Below are 23,354 nucleotides of genomic sequence, written 5' to 3' on the forward strand. Positions count from 1 at the left end.
CCCTCATTTTCCTAATTTTTGGGTTTTCATTTTGCTTTAGGTTTTTCTGTGACTGTGGTGCTGGAACACTGTCTAATCCTTGTACATTAGCTGGTGAGCCTACACATGATACAGACACACTATATGACTCTGCTCCACCTATAGAATCTAATACATTGCAGCACAACTGAATTCCTTCCCTAAAGAAAAAGTCCTGCCATTCTAACATCATAACTTAAAACATTTTTTTTTGGAAGAAGATTTAAAGTATTTGCCCATGCTACAGGAAGAGACTGTATTAAAAATGGATACACGAGGTCAGTTGACACTATGAAGCTCAAGCTACCAAAAAGAAAGTGGCAATATATTGACTCAGGATCTCAAAGCTGGGTGTTTTAGCATTACTGTGTAAAGACTTTTGAAGGGACAGAAGTGAAGAAAATAAGCTGCAATTTTGTACAGATACCAACTTCTGAAAAAAAGCTGGTGTTTTTACAACTAGCATTGAATGCAGTCCAATTTGCAGTAGTACTCTTCAATAGACAAGCAGCTTTGTTGCTGCCTTTATGGACATGGGTACCAATTGCTTTTGTAATATGGTAAAAATGTGAGCTAGCACTTCTGCGTTTCTTTTGATTTTTTTTTAACATGTATTCAGATTGAGAAATATGATTTTAATGCTTTAATCTCATGTAGTTTGTTTTTAATTTCAAGCAAAATCTTATTGTACTTGAATGTGCCCTGTTTTGTTAGCACACCTAGACTTGCTGTAACTGTACTCATGTCCCAGTATGTACGTTCTTTCTATGAAAGAGAAAACACTAATCTTAAATTATATCCAGCAATGTTTCTGGTATCCTTTAAGAAAAGTTAAGACTATTATTTCCTTCCCTTCCCTTTGCAGCATTCAAAATCGCCCCTAGAAAAGTGAGTGTTTTAATGAGACTTCCTAGGAAGGGATGCACTGTAAAACAAAAGTATTCTTGTAACTCAGTTTTGTGAAAGGTAAAAACTACTATGTTTTAAAGTACACTTTAGAAAGTCTCTTCAAAACAGTCCTGTATTTGAACTCTGTTCATAGTTTTTTTTTGAACAGTTTAGACAAATTGCTGGAAATTAAAACAATTTCCTGCATTAAGCTGAGACAAGTATATATACAGCCCTATACAGTTTCATAGCTTTCCCTTCCCCCATTTATGTGTATTGGTGACAGTGGGTATAAACAGCCTGAAAGTGTATGCATGTACCATAACATCTAGACTTAATATATTGTGGAGTATTCAATAACCATTATGTAGAAGGTAGATAAGAATTAAAAGGGTTTAATTTCCTAGAAAGAAAATGGAAAAATGGTCATTTTTAAAAAATAAAGTTTATTAGATCATAATGTTGTCTGAATTTACCACCTTTGTCAAAAGTCAACGCAAAGCTTCCAACGTAGTCTATAATTCCTCAATCGAAGTCAGCAACTTATGGACCACTTCAGCATCGACAGTCGACCTTTCACTAGCCAGGCAAACTTCCCTTAAAATTAAAAAAAAAAAGGTTTGGTTCACATGTCTCAGTGCATCATCCATCCCTATTTACTGTTTAATAAGGTCAACTGCATGGCAAAATTGTATCTAATTATAATTACCGAAATAATCGCAGTGACTGAGTCATCTTCTCGAATTCTCTTGCTTTTCTATGTCCTTTTTGAATAACCTCCTCTGGAATATTCGCAAGCCTTGCTGCATTAAAGCCGTAGCTTTTAGGACAAGCTCCCTTAATGAATTTATAGAGGAAGGTAATAGTCTCCTGGCTGGGATCTTCACATTCATTTTCTACCATGCATGCCTAAAAAAAAATTCTTAGTTATATTCATGTGCCAGCAATGCAAGTACCCAACTTGATTCTCTCAAAAACCTAAGCAACTTTTGAATAAACAGTTTGCACATACCATGTGTCCTAGGCGCACTGCAACATTTTGAGAATAATCTTCAACTAATGAATGGTAGTGGGTAGAAAACAATGTACGACACTTTATATTCTCAGCAAGTTCTTTAACAACTGCATTTGCTATTGCTGTCCCATCAAATGTTGCAGTACCTCTTCCTGTGAAAGTAAAATATGCATAAATTATATATTATGCAATCTGCCTTATACCAAAAAGGATGTACCTCAAAGAAATGCAAAAAAAAAAAGGATAGAAAAGTATCATCAGTTAATACATGGAAGAGCCTTCTTGTAAATGGGCCCTGCTGGGCTCAACAGGCCTGCTTAGCAGGAATACCTGCTAGTAAGTACCACTGATCTTCAGCAACTTCCTATTAGTTCTCCTTCAATATTATCATTATCCAATAAGTATTTTCATTATCCCCATATTATAACAACTAAATTTTTTTAATAAGATTAAGAAATTAATAAAGACCTTGCACATTATCTCTTACCTCTAAGTACGGGTCTATGGCACCAAGGTGAGTACATTCGTATTTTTTTTTTTTAAGAGATGTCCTTCAGACCATCTTCCAGAAAAATTCTCCTTTGTACTCATGTTTTAAAGATACCTTTCAAATGGAAATTTTAATATCTTACCTAATTCATCCACAAGCACCAGAGAATGTGCTGTTGCATGTGTAAGTATACTGGCAGTTTCACTCAATTCAACAAAAAATGTACTTTCACCTTTAAAAAAAAAAAAAAAACCACAAATGGCTGATGTTTTAAGAATCCTGTAACAGTAGATTCATCTTTTAGGTTCATATCATTTGAATCTATTATGAAATACTTCAGTTTCAGTGGTACTAAAGGTTAAACCTTATATTTTAAATAGTAGAAGTAATGTTTTCAAATGTCTGAAAGCATTCTGCATAACATCAGAAAAATCAAACATCAAATTTAAATGGGTCATACAAATTTAGAGGCAGATGTATTTATCATTTAAAATATAGAAATGAATTGTCAAATAATAAAGCCTTAGGTGGAGAAACTCACCTGACATTATTCTGTCTGAGGCCCCAAGTCTAGTAAACACTCTATCAATTGGTGTGAGCCTACACACTTCAGCAGGTACATAACAACCCATCTGGGCCATTACAGCTAACAGGCCAGCCTGTGAAGGAGGGAGGAAAAGGTCTTTTATGACTGGTATTAAAGAACATAGACATACATAGAGATAGAGACATAGACATACATAGAGATAGAGACATATCCATAAGAGACACACTACGCCAAGCTAATGAACATTTATAGGAAAAGTGAGGCTTATAAAGGGAAGAAAGAGGCTTAGGGGCCTAACTGGGCTTAAAACCTCAGAGCCTGGGGGCCGGCACGGTGGTGTAGTGGTTGAGTTCGTGTGCCCCGCTTTGGCAGCCCGCAATTCACTGGGTCAGATCCCGGGTACACACAGACGCACTGTTTATCAAACTATGATGTGGCGGCCTCCATATAAAGTAGGGGAAGATGGGCACAGATGTTAGCCCAGGGCCAATCTTCCTCAGCAAAAAGAGGAGGATTGGCAACAGATGTCAGCTCAGGGCTAATTTCCTCACCAAAAAAAAACACCTCAGAGCCTGTACACTAACCTACTACACTAGTGATTTTTACCACTGGCTACACAGTAGAATCACTTGAGAGCTCTAAAACTACTGGTGCTAAGAACTAATTCCAGACCAAATGAATTGATTTCAGAGGATGGAACCCCTCTGTACATTTTTGTAGGGCTTTCCAGGTGATTTTGATTAAAAAATGAAATGGAGGTTGAAAACCACTGTACTACAGTATACTGCCTCTCTCTAGTTAGCAAATTTGGTGAACAGAAGTATAATATCATGGAGGGGGTCAACAAAGGGCCTAATGTCTCGGTCACATATTTTTTTTCCTACAACCCAATAAATATGTAACAATCATGTTTAGCTTAGTGGCTGGCCAACCCCTGGTATAAAGGAAGACAAATACTTTTATTGTCTTCCCTAAAAGCAGCTCCCAGCAGTTACTAGAGGTCATGAATTTATTTGCTGTCCTACCTGATAAGTCTGCCATGATTCTTTTGTGATAAAGTTTCCTACAAATGAGTGTAACCTGAATACAAACCTGCAACATTTGCATAAATTTCATTCATTATGAATACATCTACCTTCAAAGAAAATGAATTCAATCAAGTCAAAGAGTTTGTAAAGAAATCATGAACTGAAACCTCCCTCGCCTTTTTTGCGTGTGTGTGCGCGTGTGTGCGTGAGGAAGATCAGCCCTGGGCTAACATCCATGCCCACGTTCCTCTACTTTATATGGGACGCCGCCACAGCATGGCTTGACATGCGGTGCGTTGGTGCACGCCCGGGATCTGGATGTGCAAACCCCGGGCCGCTGAAGCAGAGCGTGCGCACTTAACTGCTGCGCCACCAGGCCGGCCCCTCCCTCGCCTTTTTAGTATATACTTCCCCCTAACATCAGGCAGATATTTGACCAATGAGGTAAATACAATTCTCCATTTTACAACACAAGAAGTTTCCCTTTGTTTCCTAATAAGTCAGTGACTGAGTTCTATGTAATTCACGTGCTATTTGGAAAAGGATGGCCTAAATATGTAGTAAAGTGTTCTAAATGACTTTATAATAAAACCTTAAAGGTCAGTTTACCTGTCTCATGAGTGTAGACTTGCCCCCCATATTCGGTCCAGTAACAAGCACACAATAAGCTTTGCCATTTTCCTCCTTTTCTTCCTCACAGCCTATTAGAATGTCATTAGGAATAAAGTCATCTCCAAAAAAAGTCTTCGTAATGCAAGGATGGCGTGATCCTTTAAGGTAAAAGAAGGGGGGAGTGTCTTCTTCTGGCAACAGAATCACTGGACGACACATAGGGCCATCACCACCTCGACTATAGTTAGCCAGGCACAGTAAGACATCTGTTAAAGAGAGGGTAAAAGTGAAGCTTCATCATTTTTGAGGTTTTTTGATAAGCACAAAGACCCAAGTTCTATAGTCTTCCAAAAATGCATTTTCAGTGGAGGTGGTATTCTACTTGCTTTTTAGACATAGCAGCTTTTTTCTAACAGTAGGCACTGTAGTTAGTGACATTATCACTATCTGCACCAATACATAAAATGCTTTGTTAACGCATTCATTTACTGAAAATGAGTCATCAGCCTGTTTTGTGTGTCTTCATTATAGCACTTGTAGTGAAATGAGAAATAACTTTCAATTTCAGCCCAAGAATCTCTCCCCTCACAGACTTAGTCCCCTAACATCTGGACCAGAAGAATGCCGTGGGCAAACAAAAAGATATAGCAGAGACATGCTATACTGATCTCTCTGACTTGATATAATCCTGGAGCTAACCCAACCCATTTTAGGCGAAGCAGAACATTCTGACAATAGGCACACTGATATAAGACAATCTTAATAGGAAAATAAATTCACCGATTTTGAACACCTAAGCTGAGAGAAGATTTTAAATTACCTGCCAAATTGTTTGAAGTTGTATTGGTTTAAGGAATAAATGTGGCACACTCAAACAGAAAGATACTGTTCTATTCTGGACAGCTGTGTTCAGATCAAAATAGTTTTCTTACAAATTTGGGTAAATTATGGGTGCTATATTTTTGAAACACAAAAAAAAACAAACTGAAAGGCTCCAAATAAGTTGGCCATGAAATTTAAAGAAAAAGGAAATTATTTATGAAGCTGAAAATCAGGTTACCAAATTACAAACACATAAATCAGGGCTCTTAGAAATCAATTACAGGAAAGAAAGTGTGATGATTTGGGCTAAGAGAAAAAGGGAAGATTAAAATCTTTTGAAATATATATGTAAAGAGATTCACTGAAATATAGTGCTGAATACTGTACTGAATACAGAAATACTAAAGAATGCAAAGATTACAATAAAATGAAGTGATGGGTCAAAGGATAGTTTTAAATTGGTGTGTAATAAAAAACAGAAGCTTAAAAAGTATTTATCAACTACTAAAAATTCAGATAAAAAAAGGAAATTTGATCTAAAAGATTGTCTCATTAAAAGTACTAAAAATCTTTTATCAATCTTTTGTTCAGTTATTCAAGACTGAAGAAAGGCCAGAGGGCTACTAATAATTAAAAGTCAATTTCCGGTCAACAACTTAAATTGCTTATGGACAACCTAGTCATTCTGCCTAGTAAGGAAGCAAGTATATACTTGTCAGACTATATACCTTGTTACTTGTGTTGAGGGATATGCATCAATGGGGACTCTCCAATGGATTTAACTCTTAATGTACAACCGGGACACAGGGCATTATAACCAAAGCTGTAGGAACAAACTTGTTCAAAGTCTTACCCAACACCGCGATGCACTCCACAGCAGCCTGCCAGTCCTTATAATTTTTATCAAAGTTATAGAATAGTCGCCGCATGCAGTCCTTCAATGATACATCTCTCCGTTCTTCAGCGTTTATCAGATTAGCCAACTTCTTCTCAATAGTTTTGGTCCAGTATCGTTTACAGCCCTTCTTGGTGGATTTCAACTCATATTCTTCTGGCAAATTACGAGTGATGAAATTCTCTGGAATTTCCAACTGGTAACGGTTCCTACCAATCCCCCAGTAGACTATGGTCCTACAGCCAATTCGACTGCGCTGTTTCTCCAAGTATTCCAGGAGGCTCTGTTCATTTTCTCTTATGTCAGCAAGAGCCTGGTCATAATCAGAGTCAAATCCTGCTTTGGGAGTAATCAGTCCAGTCCTTCGAGCCTTTTCATGGTCAAAGGCTGTATCCCATCGATTCAGTTCTACAGTTAAATCGGGAAAACGGCCTTCAGGATTTTTCGTCTGCAGAGTAATGACCTGCTTAAGAATTTTAGACTTAAAGTCATCAACGACTTCTTCCATAATCTCTATAATTTTACATATTGCTTTGAATCCTTCCAGAGCAGAAAGAAAATCAATAATCTTTTTTTTGCTGTATGTAGTTTCTTCATACATTATAGCCCTGCTATCTGGGTGGTTCTGGCTCTTCAGAGGAGACCCAACATTATGAATTTTACTCAGTAGCCTCTCAAGGTCTGGAAGCTTCTTGAGAAGGTCTACAACCTCAGAGATTTTGTCAGGCACATCCATGAGGTCTTCTATGGCATCTAGACGATCATTGATAGCATAAGGGCTACAGAGTGGGGCACAAAGCCACTGCTTTAGGAGCCGCTTACCAAAGGGAGTATGGCAAGTATCAATCTTCTCTAGCAGTGTCCCTTCAGTAGAACCATTTGTTCCATTCAGAAAAATCTCCAAGTTGTTTAATGTCACAGCATCTAGCACCATTCGTTGATTGGCTTTAGCAAAGACAGCACCAGGTCTTGCAGCGCTGACCATGTCAGAATCCAAGGGAGTATATTCTTCAAAATTAGCCATTGATAAAAGCTCCTGATCGATAAGGCATTTTTTGAGGTAGAAGACACAACCACCTAGAGCAGAAAGGGCCAATTCACTCTTTTCTCCTGGTGTCAACCCAATAGAATCAGACTCTGAGGTCATACCTTTAAGCACCTGGGGTAACATCACCCCACTGTCCTCATTTAACTTTTCCGTAAAGTATCCTTCTTCAAGGAGAGTTCTCAAAGTTTTGGCTGCATCCCAAAACTGGGAGCCTGGTATCAGACCTTCCTGAAGAGAAGAAGATAATGAACCCTTCAGAATCATCTTAGTTTCCGTTGAGAGATTTCCTTTCTCAAACAAGACTTGTACCGGAGGATAGTGTGCCACTAGAGTCCTAAACCTGGAACAATGGCGATCATCTGAAAACTGACCTATGAAAAACTTTCCCAGTGAGGCATCAACAAAACATATACCATACACTCGAGTATGGCCAGAAGAATCTTCCTCTTTTTCTTTGAGGCTAAGAAGATACTTACTGTAGTTCTCAGAGGGATCACCTTCCAGCACACTGTAGGTCTGTGTACCCTTGGTAATGACCCTACAAATCTCCCTCCTCACCACTCTATCGTGCTTAGATATATGTGCCATCTTTCGGCATCTTGCCTCCATCATTTCCGGGGTCTCGGTCTGTTCCACTCGTGCTACTTTATAGCCCTTCTGGACCAGGGAATCTGAATATCGGCCAAATGCAATTTCAGGAAAACCAGAATGAGCCCAGTTGCCTTTCATGAATACCAGACCTAGTTCATTGACTCCAATAAGGGCATCCATGTGGTACAGCTCATAAAACTTCCCCACCTTATAAAATATGACAAGATCAAAGTTCTGAGACTTAATCTGCCACCACTTCCTCATCCCAGGAGTACACGAATTAAGGAAATCCTCAGGCACATAGAGTGTGGATGCATCAAAGTCGGGGTGATCAGGTCGCCTCCTGTGCACATCTCTTCTCTTTTCCTCCTTAAGCCATTCTAAAGTTTCATGATACCAGATAGTGGGGCGACTACCATCATCACATCCTCCACTAACGTGGGCTTGAGATTCCAAATTTTGAGGGGCAGAGAAAGCACTCAGAGTACTCTTGGTTTCTGATGAAATGCTAGTTGCTCGTTTGGTAGCTGAGGGCATTTCCTTCCTTGAAGTTTTCCTTTTGAGAGAGCCATTTCCGGTAACCATTCTCTTCCGCTTTGGAGCAACTTTGACAGGGCTGTCCAGGCCTTCACTGTCACTATCCCCCACTCCACTGCTTATTTCATCACTGCTTCCTTCCTCCTTAGCATCTGGCTTGAATTCCACATCGGAGCCACCAATGTCACTTTCAGAGTCTGATATGACCCTTCGTTTTTTTATCTGGCGGCTACTTCGCCGAGATCCTTGCACTTTAGGTGGTACTTCCTCTTCACTCTCAATTTCATTGTCTTCTTCACTCTTATCTGATGTGTAAGTTGCACCTACCTGACAGGCAAGGAAAGAGCATTTAAAAACAAAGCAAAATTTGGAAAATTACAATATTGCTGTGGAGTATTTCTGAGTATGCTGCAACTTCATAAACCAAGAGAAGAACCCACCTCCAGAAACGAGAAACTATTCTTTCTCAAGGAATATCAATTTCAGTTTCACCTAACATTAAAACAAGTTATCACCCTACAAGATTAAGTGATTCTGTCATTTGAGTCTTATCTTATACATAGTGATGAAGCTATTAGCATGACCATAAATCACAAATACCCATAAATGATGGCCTCATTAACAGTCAGCTGTGGAAATAAACAACTTTAAATCAATCTCCTGGGGCCTGCCTGGTGGCATAGCAGTTAAGTTCACGTGCTCCACTACAGCAGGTTCGGATCCCGAGCACGCACCAATGCACCACTTGTCAAGCCATGCTGTGGTGGCATCCCATGTAAAGTAGAGGAAGACGGGCACAGATGTTAGCCCAGGGCCAATCTTCCTCAGCAAAAAGAGGAGGATTGGCAGTGGATGTTAGCTCAGGGGTAATCTTCCTCAATCAATCAATCAATCAATAAAAAATAAATCAATCTCCCTCTGTCATCTTTCTTCCAGGGTCACCTCTCCTCGTTACAGATGGACATGTTATGAACTTGACCATTTTATACGTTCCTTAGTATAAGGCAGTAACCAACATATACGGGTTCTAGCCCTTACTCTTCCACAAACCAGCTATATCATCTTGGGCAAGGCACATTCACATGTAAAGTAGTATGAGGCTAAATGATCTTTGTAGTTACCATCCAGTTCTAAACCTCTGATTAATGTGAGGATCCCTGGTCTCAACCTCAAAAATAAGATTAAAAACTTTTCTTTCACTTCTCTTAAAATACCCATTATATTAACTTGCTTATTCCCGATCTCATCTATAAGACAATAGAATAAAACATAAAATCAAGCTTAGTTATAGATGAAATCTGTTTTAAGCACATAGCTCATTAATTTACTAAATTAGAGAACGATCATGTTTGTTTTAAATGAACCAATTATTTGTTCATTTCCTTAACAAGATTTAATTCACTCAAATAGTGACCATTAACATTTGAAACCAAGGTTGTATTTCCAGGTTACTCAACCTCTATTCTTATCAATCCAAAATACAACAAAAAGTAATAGAGCATAAAACTGGAAAATTAATTTCCAGGGCCTGACCACACCCTCATATAGAAGCTTACTACCAGACACCATGACCAATTTTATCACCATGTCCTTATTGTCCCTAGCTCTTTGTTACCAAAATGGTACCACCTCTTATAGCATGTGTCTTCCAGCAGGCTTGAGAACTTAAGTAAAATGGGGTGCCAAGCTGCTGCAATTCTAAGTAATCTAACTTAACCTAGAGTCCAGGCAAGCATAGATGTATATGTGTATGAGTACCAAAGTGTGTGTGTGTGTGTGTGTGTGTAAATAAAACAAGAGAACATCACTTTAATATGCTCCCCCCCCCCCTTACCACCATTCTCCTAACAGAAATAACAACTGACTGTTTGCAATGTCCCACCTCCATCTCTTCTTCCTCCTCTGGCTCTGAGGGCTCATCACACACTGCCAATTCAAGCCTCTTAACCTTGTCTTTATTCAAGGCTTCATCTGCACGTTGCATTGCTCTGAGTATTTCAGGCTTTGCACTGTAAAAATGACCTCCTTTCTGGGCTTCCTTTGATTTTGAACCTAAAAAATATATATATATATTTATAAATACAGACTGTTAGCTGGAGAGTTGGCTCAACCTACAACACTCGTGGCTAAAGAACAAGAATGACAACAATCAAGTATAATTTTTAAAGCTACAAATTTTAACAATCAAAATCATTTGGAGGGTGGCTCTGAACTTTTTCCAAAGTGCCTGCTGCAGCTATCTAGTAACATCGTCACTCCCAAAAACCCCGATGCAAACTCTAAAATTCCAAGGCAAAAAAAAAAAGCAAGCTTATTTTTTTTTCATCCATGCCTCTGCTGATTTATTCACATACGTGTATTGAAACAATTTGGAAATTTAAAAGGGAAAGAGCAGTAAATAGGGGTGACTTTATAAAATAATAATATAAGTGTTACCTTTTTTTTGATCTTCTAAAAGTCCTTTTACCTAAGCTTTGTTTAGAATCTCAAAATTAGTCCTGGAAAAAAGACCTCATTTCTTATCTGGTCCAACTCTCTCATTTTATATATGAGTAAATATTATCAGAAAATAAGTTACTTTGGTTGGCCAAGATTGTACAGCAAATTAGTGGAGAATACAGAACCAAATTTCCTGATTCTCTTTCCATCCTGCACGTCAGATTTCTGTGAGATTTAACTTTCTTCACTGTGCCCTCCCTGCCCTGCAGGAGGAGCACTATAACCAAAAGGCATGATTCCCAGAGACTTCTGGGAAACTGACCCTTGTTCTGTTTCCAAAACATTGAGTTCAACAACATCGTACCCTGGAGAGTCTGAGGATAATGGATAAGGACTTGTTCTCATGCTTTGGTGTATAGGCACTGTATCCTGCAATCATACTGTGTATGCACTGTGTAATTCAAGAGACTGAGGGGCCGGCCCGGTGGCGCAAGCGGTTAAGTGCTCGCGCTCCGCTGTGGCGGCCGGGGTTCACCGGTTCAGATCCCAGGTGCACACTGACGCACTGCTTGGCAAGCCATGCTGTGGCGGTATCCCATATAAAGTGGAGGAAGATGGGCACGGATGTTAGCCCCAGGCCAGTCTTCCTCAGCAAAAAAAAAAAAAAAAAAAGAGGAGGCAGATCTTAGCACAGATCTCCTCACAAAAAAAAAAAAGAGAGAGAGACAGACTGATAGGGTACACCTAGCCCAAGGGACGCTACATACGCAGGACTGCTATGTCTGTGATAAATAAGGCTGGGCCTGGGAAGAGAAAGTTAAAGTTCCAGAAGTCTGATGTGAAACTCAACTCAGATGTGCTCATAGGTGAGGATTTTGAAGGCCAGGTTGCATGCATCTCCATCTGTCCTAGAGAATGTCATTGATCTATATGCTATGTATCCTGACTGCACTGCCTTTCTTTGGGGTCCTTTAAGATGGGGACACTGTTTAATTTACCCTTTTTTTGTCTGAATTTGGTATTTTGGTCTAAATCATGAGATCCAATCTTGAAATTCTTTTTCCTTTAAGGGCATGATATTTGATATTGCTGTTAAGTCACACTCAAAAGCAGACATAAAAATTCCACTCCACACAACAAACTGGCTGAAGACTAGCTGCATCTTATCCAAACCATGCTAGAAGCTTTCACCGCACACTCCTGCAATTTATTGGAGTAAAATACGTTTAATTTCACTGTATGGGAGACTGACTGATGCTCCTATGCACGCCACGTGTGCACTCACACACACACACTCTCTCTCTCTCTCTCTGCAGAGTGACTCTCTTACCTGTATATGGCTTTAACAGCCTTTTGCTAACCCAGCCCCGTGTTGGGCTGTCATCAAAAAACTGCACATGAACTCGGATGGACTTCCCTTTCTCACGGATGAATGTTCCATCAAAAGGGTGGTTGTAAACCAAGCAAGGCCACCAGGGGTAACCCTCCATCTTGGCCCAAACCAAATCACCTGGTGAGAAGTCACAAGAACTGTTGCCAAAAGGAAATACATAACTTGGTTAATATTTGATTAACTTGCATTAAAGGCAATTATCTACCAATAAGCCATTCCAAGGAAGACTCCTTCAAAGTCTTCTGGCATTAAAATTCAAGCATGTAAATTCTAGAATTAATGATTTTTTAAAATCAGATGTTCAAGTCATTTTTAAAAACATAAGCAACTATCACAATGCTTACTTAACTATTAAGACAAACACAAATATAATGACTTCTGGTATTAAGTTGAGAAATTATTTCTCAGAATCATTCAAAGTTTAAAAACTATGGTAGAATACTGATGGCAGGAAAAAGGCATAGACTCATTTTGTACATACTCTTGAAATTATAAGGAATCATACCTGTACTATAATACAGTATATATCGGGAACAGGATCTGACCCAGAGTATTAATATCAAATATACCAACTATGTAATTTGCTAATTAAATATTACCTCATTAGACTTTGCTTGGAATCTGTTTCTAGTTAAGCTGTGTATTCCAACACTCCAAAAGCTACCTAGCATGATACTACCCCCCTGCCCCTAAAAATCTAGTTTTATGGAAAAACTCAAGTCAACAGATTAAGTGCCTAATGTGCCCAAAATACTGAGTACATACGCCTACAAAATCAAAACCAGAGATTCAGTCTTCACAAAAACTGATTTAGCCCTGAGGGTTTCTTAAGAATGGGAGAAGAGAGGAAGGGGGAGGAGGAGGGGAAGAAAAATCTAAGACCACAGAACAGTCCCTTAGTGCTGGAGAGGCCACAACACCTGATAAACCCTGCTAAAGTACTATATACCAAGATTTCCTAAACCCGCTTAAAGGTTATCACTGGATAACCACAAAAGTAAAATAAGTACATTACAAACAAGAGTATTTTCGGGGCCGGCCCGGTGGCGCAAGCGGTTAGGTGTGCGCGCTCCGCTGCGGCAGCTGGGGTTTTGCCGATTCAGATCCCGGGCACGCACTGACGCACCACTTGTCAGGCCATGCTGTGGCGGCATCCCATATGGAGTGGAGGAAGATGGGCATGGATGTTGGCCCAGAGCCAGTCTTCCTCAGCAAAAAGAGGAGGATTGGCAGATGTTAGCTCAAGGCCAATCTTCCTCACAAAAAAATAATAAATTAATTAAAAAGAAAAAAAAGTATTTTCAACATTTTGCGATAGTGATTATTAGTCAGTTGAGGCCACCTCATTCAGACCCAATCATGAAATTAAAGTATTCCTTTCTTGAAAAAATGGAATATAGAAACTCCTAGGCTAGGGCTGGCCCCTTGGCTTAGCAGTTAAGTGCGCACGCTCTGCTGCTGGCGGCCCGGGTTCGGATCCCGGGCGCGCACCGACGCACCGCTTCTCCGGCCATGCTGAGGCCGCGTCCCACATACAGCAACTAGAAGGATGTGCAGCTATGACATACAACTATCTACTGGGGCTTTAAGGGGAAAAAAATAAATAAAATCTTAAAAAAAAAAACAAAACTCCTAGGCTAGACAATTAGAAGAGAAACAAGAACAGGAGCATGACTTCAGCTGGTGCTTGTCTTAAGGACCTTTACAGTACATACATTCTTCTCTCAACTTACAGAAATCTATAGTGACCTGCACAAGTTTATAAATATTACCATCAAGCTCACCACACAGGTCATCTTCAAACAGGAAGCTGTGTCTGTTCAACTCAAACTTCTACCACAAGTGCTTCCTCCTTATTAACATATTCATTAATTAACAGGAGACAAAGACCCTCATGGTTGTGTGGAATGGTTTGTATACAAGTCTCCCCACCATCAAGCAGGCTTTCCCTTAACTCGGGCCAGGTAGCCACTTAACCACACGGCCTATCACACTGGTATCACTAAACCACAAGCTTTCTTTGTACTAAGTACCTGAGAGTACCCTAAAGTGGTACTTTTTTTCCTGCTGCTAAAGGAGGGAAATAACCTTTGTCTATAAAGACACTATCAGGGGACCAGCCCCATGGCTTAGCGGTTAAATGCACGCGCTCCGCTGCTGGTGGCCAGGGTGCATGGATGCTAGCTCAGGGCTGATCTTCCTCACAAAAAAAAAAAAGACACTACCAGTTCTAAGTCTGAACTCTAACATTAACTTTTAGCTTGGCCAAACAGAGAAAATAGATGTTATGTCAATAAACATGTCTTCCAACAGGAAGCATATCTCTGGCTATGTAGTCTTGAGACATCAGCCTTCAAACTGTGTGTTGGCCAAGGCAGATTTTTCTGAAGGGGGGCCAGTAAGGATACCCATATGTCAAGCCTGGCTGCCCTTCTTAAAGGCAACTAAATCCTTTAAGAGATGGAGATTCGAGTAAGGTTTTGGTGTGTAAATAGAGAAGCCTTAACCCCATCACTGGCTAATTTGAGGCAATTCCTCCTCTCTGTATTGAAATTATTAAATATCTCTGATGAGCTCTGAGGCTGACCAGTACAGAGTGAGATTTACAAAACTGATGATGACTTATTTTTCTTGCTTGTGTGAACTGAGTCATGGAGGGTAAGGACTAAAAAAGGGTTCAATTGGTCACCAGCTATTTCATTACATACATGTCTATAAAAGTTACAAATTCTCAAGAATGGAGTTAGTGCATCAGAGAATGACAAGAATGCACATCTTGGCAGTATATTTGAAGTTCAAAGGAGCAAGATGCCCCAAACCCAATGGACTTCGGACGAGGCAACAAAGCACTTGCAGGAATCTCAGTTGTCTTAGGGGCTTCCTAGAGAAACTAAAGGACTAGATCTAAATTCCTGAGCAGAAAATATGAGATGGCCACACCTGCTTCCTGCAAGTTCCTTTCTATCCTCAACTAAGAGTAACTCCAGTTGCTGACAGAGACCCAAAAGACATGTGGGAAAAATGTTTTGAGTTTCATACCTATAATGTACTATGTAATAAAACAGTAGTTTTAACATGAATAAGTTCATCATTCTAGTTTTATCCCAGAGGAAATAACTTGAGCATTAAGACGACTGTTACCTTAAAACTGTGTCACCTGTACAAATGCAGTGCAAATTGTTAAACTGTAACATGGTGTTCAAAGGTCTCAAAAATGACTGGAAAAGATTCCTTTCCAAGCAACCAATTTAATGTCTTTAAATTTATTTGAATGGCAAATGCACATCCTCACTAGAGGAAAAAATGTGTAAAAAGCTAATTACAACAGTTACCAGTTTTGAAATAAATTCCTTATCTGTAAAGTTAAAGTGCTATTATAAACAGAACTGTTTAAACAAAAATTTTGTCCACATCACCTTACCGTAAATATAACCTTATACCTACAGAATCTTATACATAACTCAACTTCTCTGCTGTTAAGAATTGCCAGTACACTATAAAATGCTCAGACTAAAAAATTTAGTAATATGCATGGTTCCTCCAATGCTAAAAGTGACACTTTAAAAATTCCGGCCCCAGAAACAGTCATTTCCAGCAAAAAAGAGAAGCAAGCAGGTAATAAAATGTATTGTTTAAAACTAAAAATTTTAAACACTCCTTAATTAAAATTTTCTTCAATCAATACTAACAATTTTTTAATCTATTCATTAATTTTTTGTGTGAACTTTAATTCTTTCACAAGTAATTAAAAATTTTATCTTTAGTAGTTGTGCAGTTTCCAAAGAATGCCAAAATGAAAGGAACATATATTTTAATCCATGCAAATATTCAGATTTTTCTACCAATACTAAATACTGTATTTCAAAAATACAGAAATACAGTTAAGCATGGGATCACAGTTGGAATGTGCTATAGTTTGAATACCTGCTATCTTTCATACATTGGTCCTTATAAGAGCAATCTTATAAAATCACACAGACTTATACAACTGGCTCTACTTAAAACTTTAACAGTTGTATATTAACTTCATTGTATTTTAATATTTGGCTATGTTTTCTGACAGTCTTAACATGTTTCTCTTTTCATGACTAAGACTGTGTTAATATTAACAAGGATCATCCAGCCCTATGCAATGTACATCTAGTTTGAAAATACCTGGGCCAACAAGTCAACTCACATCTAAGTATTATATTAAGTACAGTGTAAAATACATTGGCTCTTCCTAAAGCACAAGCTGAAATGCCAAAACAAATATTGGAATTATCTTATGATTTACTTAAAAATAAGATTCATTTATGATTTTACAAGTGTTTTTAAAACTTTAATTATCTTAAATATTTGATATTCTTGGGATTTTAACGACGGTGGAAAAAAGGAAAAAGGAAAAGCTGACAGCTCAGAAAAACAAATGTAAAAGCCTTCGTAAAACTAAAATAAGAAATGACTTAGTAAAGTCATTGAACAGATCTTTAAAATTTTACTTTAAAATCACATTTTTGCTTTCTTTTTAGTCCATAACCTTGTCAATTACTGGTTGTGCCCTAAATTTATAATCAACATTTTTGACTATTTTCTTTTTAAAAAAGAATCAGTAGGGGCCGGCCCGGTGGCGCAAGCAGTTAAGTGTGCGTGCTCCACTGCCGCGGCCCAGGGTTCGCTGGTTCGGATCCCGGGCGCTCACTGATGCACTGCTTGTCAAGCCATGCTGTGGTGGCGTCCCATATAAAGTGGAGGAAGATGGGCACGGATGTTAGCCCAGGGCCAGTCTTCCTCAGCAAAAAAAAAAGAACCAGTGGAACCAGGGGCAAGGGGGTTGGGGGGTGGGCACAAGGGGTGAAGGGATGCATTTACACGGTGACTGACAAACAATAATGTACAAAAAAATTTCACAATTAAAAAAAAACAAAGAATCAGTAGATACCAAAGCATTGCTAGAATTTGCTTCTATAAACAATAAAAGATAAACTGGGTTTGTCTAACAAAAACTTGAGTTTTCATAAACACCGAGTCATTACAGATGTGAAAACACTCTCAAACCAACTTTAAAAATCAAACAGTGTTTGCACCTACCTCTCAAGGTGGACCATTACAGCAGACTTCCCCTACCCTCAAATAACTAAATGCACTACTGAAAAAAGGGAAGTAATCAGAACAATTAATTCCAAGGGCTCTCACCATATGTACCATATACCTCCACCTGTACCTCTGCCCATACACCCTGCTTTCTTTCCGTCAGCTTGGGTAACCACGGCCCATCACTGAGGCACGAGGTCTAGGGTGACCATATAAATTATCATCCAAACTGGCCTCTAAAGTTATTTTCTAAACAGTATTAGAAAAGAAACCAGGGTTCTTTGGAGAGCAGCTCAATTCCATGCCTTGAAGCATGACAACTGAGAACTGTCATGAGATTGAAAGAATGTTTTCACAAGTTCTGAAGTAATGTTAAAAAGTCACAAAAGTCAGCTTAAAAGAGGCTCCACTGACCAAATTATGACAAGTTGAGCATCTTTTTAAATACCTGCTTTAATTATATCAATTAAAACAAGTTAGGTCTGTGAAATTGAGTCCACACTGATACTTTTAAAAAAGCTTGGGGCTGGCCCGGTGGCACAAGTGGTTAAGTGCGTGCGCTCCACTGCGGCGACCCAGGGTTCACCAGTTCGGATCCCAGGCGCACACCGACGCACCACTTGGCAAGCCATGCTGTGGTGGCGTCCCATATAAAGTGGAGGAAGATGGGCACAGATGTTAGCCCAGGGCCAGTCTTCCTCAGCAAAAAAAGAGGAGGATTGGCAGATGTTAGCTCAGGGCCGATCTTCCCCCCCCAAAAAAATAAAAAACCTTGAACTCTTTTCTCTTACAATAACTAATATTAGGAGTGGTATCATTTGGAAAAATATATTACTATAAATATTTTTAACTGTATGAAAATCCTCAGGAAAGGCATCCTCAAGTGGGGCAGAGAGTTACCTTTACCCAAAGGCTCTTTAAAAAAAAAAAAAAGATTTGTCAGGTCTGACACATCACTCCTTGTCTATGAATGGGGACAAGGGCATATACTGTCCTCATCACCCATAATCAACAGAGATAATTACTGAAATGAGACTGTGAAAAACCAGCCAAGATTTGTAAAAAAAAAAAAAAAAAAAGAGCCAGATTTAAGTGGTCGGAAGCCTTGCTTACAGCTCTCTCAATTATGACCTTAATAAACTACAGAAAAAATAAAGTATTGAGAAGCAGGCCCAGGGCACATGTCCCACTACTTTCCTCACAGCCATTTACTTCAAACTGATGTCCTCTCAACTCCTTCCTCTCTCTCATCTTCCATCTCAACCATCACCAACACCTGCCTACTCTACCACTTCGGTCTCTCTCAACTCTTCTAAATCCTCTCTAGCCCCACTGCCACTACCACATCCTCTCTCCATTATCAAAGCAGCCTCCGAGCTGGTCTCCCCACCAAACACCACACTGCAGCCAGAGTGATATTTCTAAAACATCAATCTCCCTTACGGAGTCTTCTTTTTCTCTTTTGTGAGGAAGACTGGCCTTGAGCTAACATCCATGCCAATCCTCCTCTTTTTTGCTGAGGAAGACTGGCCCTGGGCTAACATCCGTGCCCATCTTCCTCTACTTTATATGGGACGCTGCCACAGCATGGCTTGACAAGCGGTGCGTCGGTGCGCCCCGGGGATCTGAACCTGTGAACCCCGGGCCACCAAAGCAGAGCGAATGCACTTAACCACTACGCCACCGGGCCAGGCCCTGGATTCTTAAATAAAACCTACAGAAGCATTAGCCATAAAGAAAAAGATTGACCAACTCTACATCACAATCAGTAACTCCTTTCAAAAGATGTCCTAAACTGAGCAGAAGGACAACACAGGGTGGAAAAAGACTTTTGCATCACACATGACTGACAACGAACTAGAAAAAAACATGTGAACACAAGAGGAAATCTAAATGACAAACATTAAAGCTTTCAAATGACCCTCAGAAAAAGTCCAAATGTCTTTGTGGCCCATCAGCCTGTTCATGACTGAATCCGTGCATCCTTTCTCCAAGGCTCCCACCTCCTCTCTTCATTCTGCCCACAATTTGCAGGACCTTCCTCTTCCTGCACTGGCTTCCTAAAAACCCCCTCACCCTACCGTAGCCTGGCTACCTCCTATTTGTCCTCCGTCTCAGCCTAAAGAGCTGAAAGCCTACCCCGACCCATACATACCTCCTCCTCCCCGCAAAGTGCACAGAGCTCATACACTGTACTATGCTCTATAACTGCCTTTTTGTTTGTCCTGTTCACTGTAGTAGCCAGGATCCACAGTGCCTAATACTGTGCCCAGCTGACTAGGTACACCAACATTTGTTGAATGAAGGCCAAATCTATATACTGGAGTTTCCTTAAAAGCCTAGTATCAAATGTCCTTCTTTCTTGAACACTCTGGAAATGGTCCCCCACAGTAGGAGGTCAAGTGTAAACAATGTTATGCTTTTACAAGTCTCCTGAATTTAGACCTCAAAAAACAAATAGTATATGCCATTCAATACATAAAGAACAACCATACAATAAATATGGCCGTTTAGCATGGATGCAGAAAGAATCAATTCATGTTCAAGTAAACATCATGCATCTCTCACCATGAAAGATAGTCTGTTATGGAGAAAGCACATGTAGGGAAGGAAAAATATTTTCCCTCTACCCTTCTGAATTCTTGGCTGAGACTCCCTCTAATTAAGACAGATTAATAAGACAAAAATAAAAGTTTACTAACACGTATATCTCTCGTATACAGGAGAAGTAACACTACTAAGGAAAAGTAACTCCCAGAAATAGCCCAAATCACCACCTTAAATACCATCTGCAACTAAAGAAAAAAAGAAAGATGTTGGGAGGGGGGCAGTTACCAGGAAAAGCACAGTAAACAAGGGCATAGTTGTTATGCAGATTTAAATCAGTGCCTTCTCCATTAACAAGAGTTCCTATTGATTTAGAGTCATCCTTCTCCTCCTGGTACAAAGAGGGAGACACCCTTGCAAATGGAGATTTCCTTTATAAATGTTAATTTCCCTTACAGAAGAGTAACTTCTACGGTTTTGAGAGTCTCCTGTGTGTTTCTCAAAAATAATCAGCTCAAAATAATCTTTATGCGAAAGAGGCATATTCTGAGTAGGCATATCCTACTACTCTTCACACAACTATACAGTTAAACTGCCTGAAAGGGTCCCTTAAACGAAGGTAACACCAAAATTACACTTAAAAGTTTGAAAAATCTGTAGGACACCTAAAACTTACAATTGAAATCGTCTACTGAGAACGACTAACCCACTCCCTGATCTTGAATGAGTTTATTTTTTCTGAACCTCTGCTTCTTCATCCTTTCAAACGGCTACCATTACACTGGGTGCCTAACACAATACCTGGACTACAGTAAACGCAGGCTTTTCAAAATGTCGCCCGCTGCTCTGACAAAAGGCCAGCCAAGCCCTGGAACAACATCGAACTGCCCAGAAAGCAAGGCGGACAGCTCCGGGCAGGCTTCCCCACAATCGCGTCCATACATCCCTGCCCCGGGCCAGATCGAGCCCTTCAGGGGCTCATTCAACTCCGAAAAAATCACGGTGCCCCATCCTCCCATGGAATCGTCAACAAAAGATGCACTATTTCATAAAATAACGTTGTTCCTCAACTCGACACAATACTTCTACGTGTATCAAAATTAACACAGCTTCTAAATTTATTTGTTTTGGTGCCTATGCTATCTACCTACGGGATGACCAACCCGGATCCCAACACTTCGTGCTCCCCCCACCCGCCCTGCAATCCTCACTCGGACCAATCAGGCCCCTTCGTCTGCGGCGTGACACACCCCCGGCGCGTTCAGCTCCCGGCCCACCTCCACTCCCACTCCCACCCCCGACTCAGCCCACACACCCAGGCCGAGGGCCTACCGCCCCCGTAGCGTCTGGGCGTCCGAAGTTCATATCCAAACATCAAGTGTGTTCCCCGAACGTCTACTGAACCCCCAATTCACTATCCCAGCTCTTAAGGAGGAACCTCCTCCTCGCATCCCACTCGCTGCACGCCGCGCCCCCAGAGGCTCCAGGTTGCAGGCGTTCATCCTACCCCGAGGCATTCCTTGTTCCCGCCACCCCTCCCCCGCCCCGGCAGGCACCACCCCCTCCCCCGCCCGGGGTGCGCACTCTGCTAGGAGCAGGCAAGGCTCCTTTCTCTGCCCGCCCCACCCCCGTGCTCCCATCTCCCCTTTCTCCTCCCTACCCCGAGCAGCTTGCACTCCCTCTCCTCCACCCAGCCCCCCACCTGGCGGAACGCATCTCGTCGTCTTCCTTCAAACTCTGCGCGCCTCCCCTCCCTGCCCTCCCACCCTTCTTCCTGCAGCCTATTTCCTCCCACCCTGTTTACAATCTACAACCCCCACCATGCTACAAAGTCAGCCCCTGCGCTCTCACGAAGCCAAGTGTGCAGCCCCACCTCCTCCGAGCCCAGGGCCCAGAGGCGAGCCTGCCTTCCCTGGGCTCCGTGCGCCCCGCCGCCGTGCCTCCGCCTTCGACCCCCCCCCACGCAGCTACCTGGCGGGGGCCGCAGGCGCTGCCGACCTCCGCAGCCCTCCGTTGAGGTTCCTCGCCTCGGGCGCCGCCGCGGAGCGCGCCAAGGGCCTGGGCCCAGCTCCCGCATCGCCGCCGGGGGAAGGGGAGGCCCCGGTGGTTGCGGCGGCGCCGCCGCCTTCCCCTGAGGCCCGGACCGGGGCCTTGTTGGCATTATTCAGCGCTGGAGACTTGGGGAAGAAGCTATACAGCGTGCGCTGTCGCGACATGGCGACGGTCGGCGCGGCCCAACCGCTCTGGCGGACCGAGCGCCTAGAGATTCGGCATCTACCGCGAGGCGCCTGCTGGCGGGAAATCTGGGGGGAGGCGCGCTCCGCCAGAGGAACGCTCGCCTCAGCGGCCAATCGGCGGGCGCCTGGGCGTGCGCGGGCGGTGGCGCGGGCGGTGCTGGCCCGGCCCCGCCCCTCTGGGCGCCAGCGACGTGGGGAGGGGAGGGGCCGGCACGCCGCGCGGTGCAGTTGCCTGCGCTGCCCCCCGCCCCAGCCCCCGCGGGGGGAACGGCTGTGCGCCTGGCGCGCTGGTGCCGGGGGGCTGGTCAGGAAAGGAACAGCCCGGCCGGAAGCGGGTGCCTCGGAGACGGGCGGTCGCGGGGGCCGCGAGCACGAGGCGCCCGCGTGGGCCGAGTGGCCCCGGTTCAGGGGGCGAACCGAAGGGCCGCGGAAAGAGGGCCTTGCGGAGAAACGCCAGCCAGCGCCTGCATGAAAAATCCTGCGGTTACAGCGCTTCCGCCAGGGAACCGGAAAAAAAAAGGATTCAGACTTTACTCAGCAGTGGATCAAGTCTCCCATTCACGTTGAAGTCGCAGAGCGTTGCACGTAGTAGGCACTTAGTACTTGCTAAGTGAACGCTAGCGGTGGGCCCTTTATATGTTTATGGTAAAAGCCTGCCAGCTACACAGAGCTTTCCTCTGCCAGGCAACAATCCAATCATTTTACATACATTAATAATTAAATCCTCTCAATATCCTAGGACGTGTCCTTAAGGTCCACAGACCCTTATCTGAACCTTTTGGGCCAGGTGTGTCTCAGAATGCAGGGTTTTTCAGATTTCAGAAAGGTAACATGGTGTGAATAAAATGTTCCTGTGCTCCAAATTCAAGAAAGAAGTTGGAAGACTGACAATTCTTTGGCCCTAATCCCAAATGTGAATAAGTTACTGTGGAATCCAGAATCCCGGAAACCAGCCCCAATCAGCAACAGCTGTGCTTTGGTCAAAACCTATATAAGATCAGCCGATTGCTTTGTTCGGGCAGGCAGTGTTCTGCCACGTGGTTCTCCTTCCCTAGGCAAGGAAAAAAATCAGCTTTGTTTCAGATACATGTGGGAGGTACTCGCTTCCGTCCGTGAGTTTAATATGTGCACCCCCCAGACACTCTGAGGCAACACCCAGAAATCAAACATATTA

General features: G+C 41.9%; 2 protein-coding genes across 5 annotated transcripts in view; one reads left to right on the top strand and one right to left on the bottom strand.

Moving 5' to 3' along the window:
• FBXO11 (F-box protein 11) overlaps positions 1-1,366 on the top strand; it is a 92,855-nt gene extending 91,489 nt beyond the window's left edge. For both annotated transcript variants that reach the window (XM_004436668.3, XM_014792303.2), the window contains exon 23: positions 41-1,366. In XM_004436668.3, the coding sequence (XP_004436725.1) occupies positions 41-170 (130 nt within the window). In that variant the 3' untranslated portion in view covers positions 171-1,366. The remainder of the gene's footprint in view (positions 1-40) is intronic.
• On the bottom strand, positions 1,333-22,227 carry MSH6 (mutS homolog 6). Of its 3 annotated transcripts, none has more exons than XM_004436669.3 (10): positions 21,915-22,227; positions 12,261-12,460; positions 10,374-10,543; positions 6,274-8,818; positions 4,596-4,864; positions 2,953-3,070; positions 2,554-2,643; positions 1,919-2,073; positions 1,616-1,815; positions 1,333-1,503 (listed from the first exon to the last, which is right to left on the bottom strand). In XM_004436669.3, exons 1-10 carry the CDS (start codon positions 22,157-22,159, stop codon positions 1,422-1,424), a joined length of 4,074 nt encoding a protein of 1,357 aa, XP_004436726.1. In that variant the 5' UTR covers positions 22,160-22,227; the 3' UTR covers positions 1,333-1,421. The 3 variants fall into 3 exon arrangements, with proteins under 3 accessions (XP_004436726.1, XP_087292933.1, XP_087292932.1); XM_087436807.1 differs by having other exon boundaries at positions 21,938-22,226; XM_087436806.1 differs by lacking the exon at positions 21,915-22,227 and adding an exon at positions 21,259-21,376.
• Between the last annotated feature and the right edge of the window lie 1,127 nt (positions 22,228-23,354).

Source organism: Ceratotherium simum, chromosome 11 (assembly GCF_057802395.1).
Source record: "Ceratotherium simum simum isolate JZ-2026a chromosome 11, ASM5780239v1, whole genome shotgun sequence".
NCBI lineage: Eukaryota > Metazoa > Chordata > Mammalia > Perissodactyla > Rhinocerotidae > Ceratotherium > Ceratotherium simum.